The following is a 717-nucleotide window of genomic DNA, read 5'->3' as shown; positions in this document are numbered from 1 at the left end:
CGAGGTCCTTTTCTCACTAAGACAGAGAATTTGAGAAGCAGGAGACTTCAGTATTTGTTCCTCATTTAATCAAATTGCTGCATTTGCGAAACACTTGAGATATTCCAGAGATTCATGCTCTTGTCCTCTCATGGCTGTGTTTCAGGTACAGGCCAGCAGCTGCCAGCTTGGCGGGAGGAGCATTTCCTGGCCTGAATGCGAACCGACTGCAGCTGGAGCATGTCCACTGCAGGCTTGACTGCCCAGGAGATCTGTTTACCCGCGCAAAGCCTATTCCTGCGGGGCAGCCATTGGCATAGCATGGCCGGAGCTAAGCCCTCTTGGAAATACCATGATCTACACAAGTGAGTGCAACACCAAAAGCACAAATGCATTTTTCATGTGTTAAACATGGATGATTTTTACAAGACCCTGGGCATTCACTGCATGACTGAGCAGAAAAACAGGAAATGACCTGTGTGCAACATGGTTGATATGATGTAATGAACCTTGGATTTGTGTATCAATCTGATTAGCTTTCCTGTTCTTAATCTACAGCTTCTACTTCACCATTGATTCTTCTATGGATTATAACCTTCAGTCCCGGCAACAGGTGCTGCCATCATTCTCAGGAGCAGACAGTAAGTAACATAGCAACATAAATCTCCTCATTATGAAACGTTCACTCCAATTTACTCGCCCTCATTTCATTCCAAACCTGGTGTAATTTTTTTTTTT

The 717-nt window shown here is 44.4% G+C and overlaps 1 protein-coding gene across 1 annotated transcript in view; it reads left to right on the top strand.

The window, feature by feature from the left end:
- Positions 1-68: 68 nt before the first annotated feature.
- Positions 69-717, top strand: part of LOC107579142 (ERBB receptor feedback inhibitor 1-like) — a gene marked incomplete at its 3' end in the record, with an annotated part of 2527 nt that continues 1878 nt past the window's right edge. The window contains exons 1-2 of the mRNA XM_016265004.1: positions 69-344; positions 538-620. Coding sequence (XP_016120490.1) covers positions 196-344; positions 538-620 — 232 coding nt within the window. The remainder of the gene's footprint in view (positions 345-537; positions 621-717) is intronic.

This window comes from Sinocyclocheilus grahami, unplaced genomic scaffold, assembly GCF_001515645.1.
Source record: "Sinocyclocheilus grahami isolate Dianchi unplaced genomic scaffold, SAMN03320097.WGS_v1.1 scaffold14622.1, whole genome shotgun sequence".
Classification (NCBI taxonomy): Eukaryota; Metazoa; Chordata; class Actinopteri; order Cypriniformes; family Cyprinidae; genus Sinocyclocheilus; species Sinocyclocheilus grahami.
The sequence above is the reverse complement of the archived record's forward strand: the minus strand, read 5'-3'. Positions and strand labels throughout refer to the sequence as shown.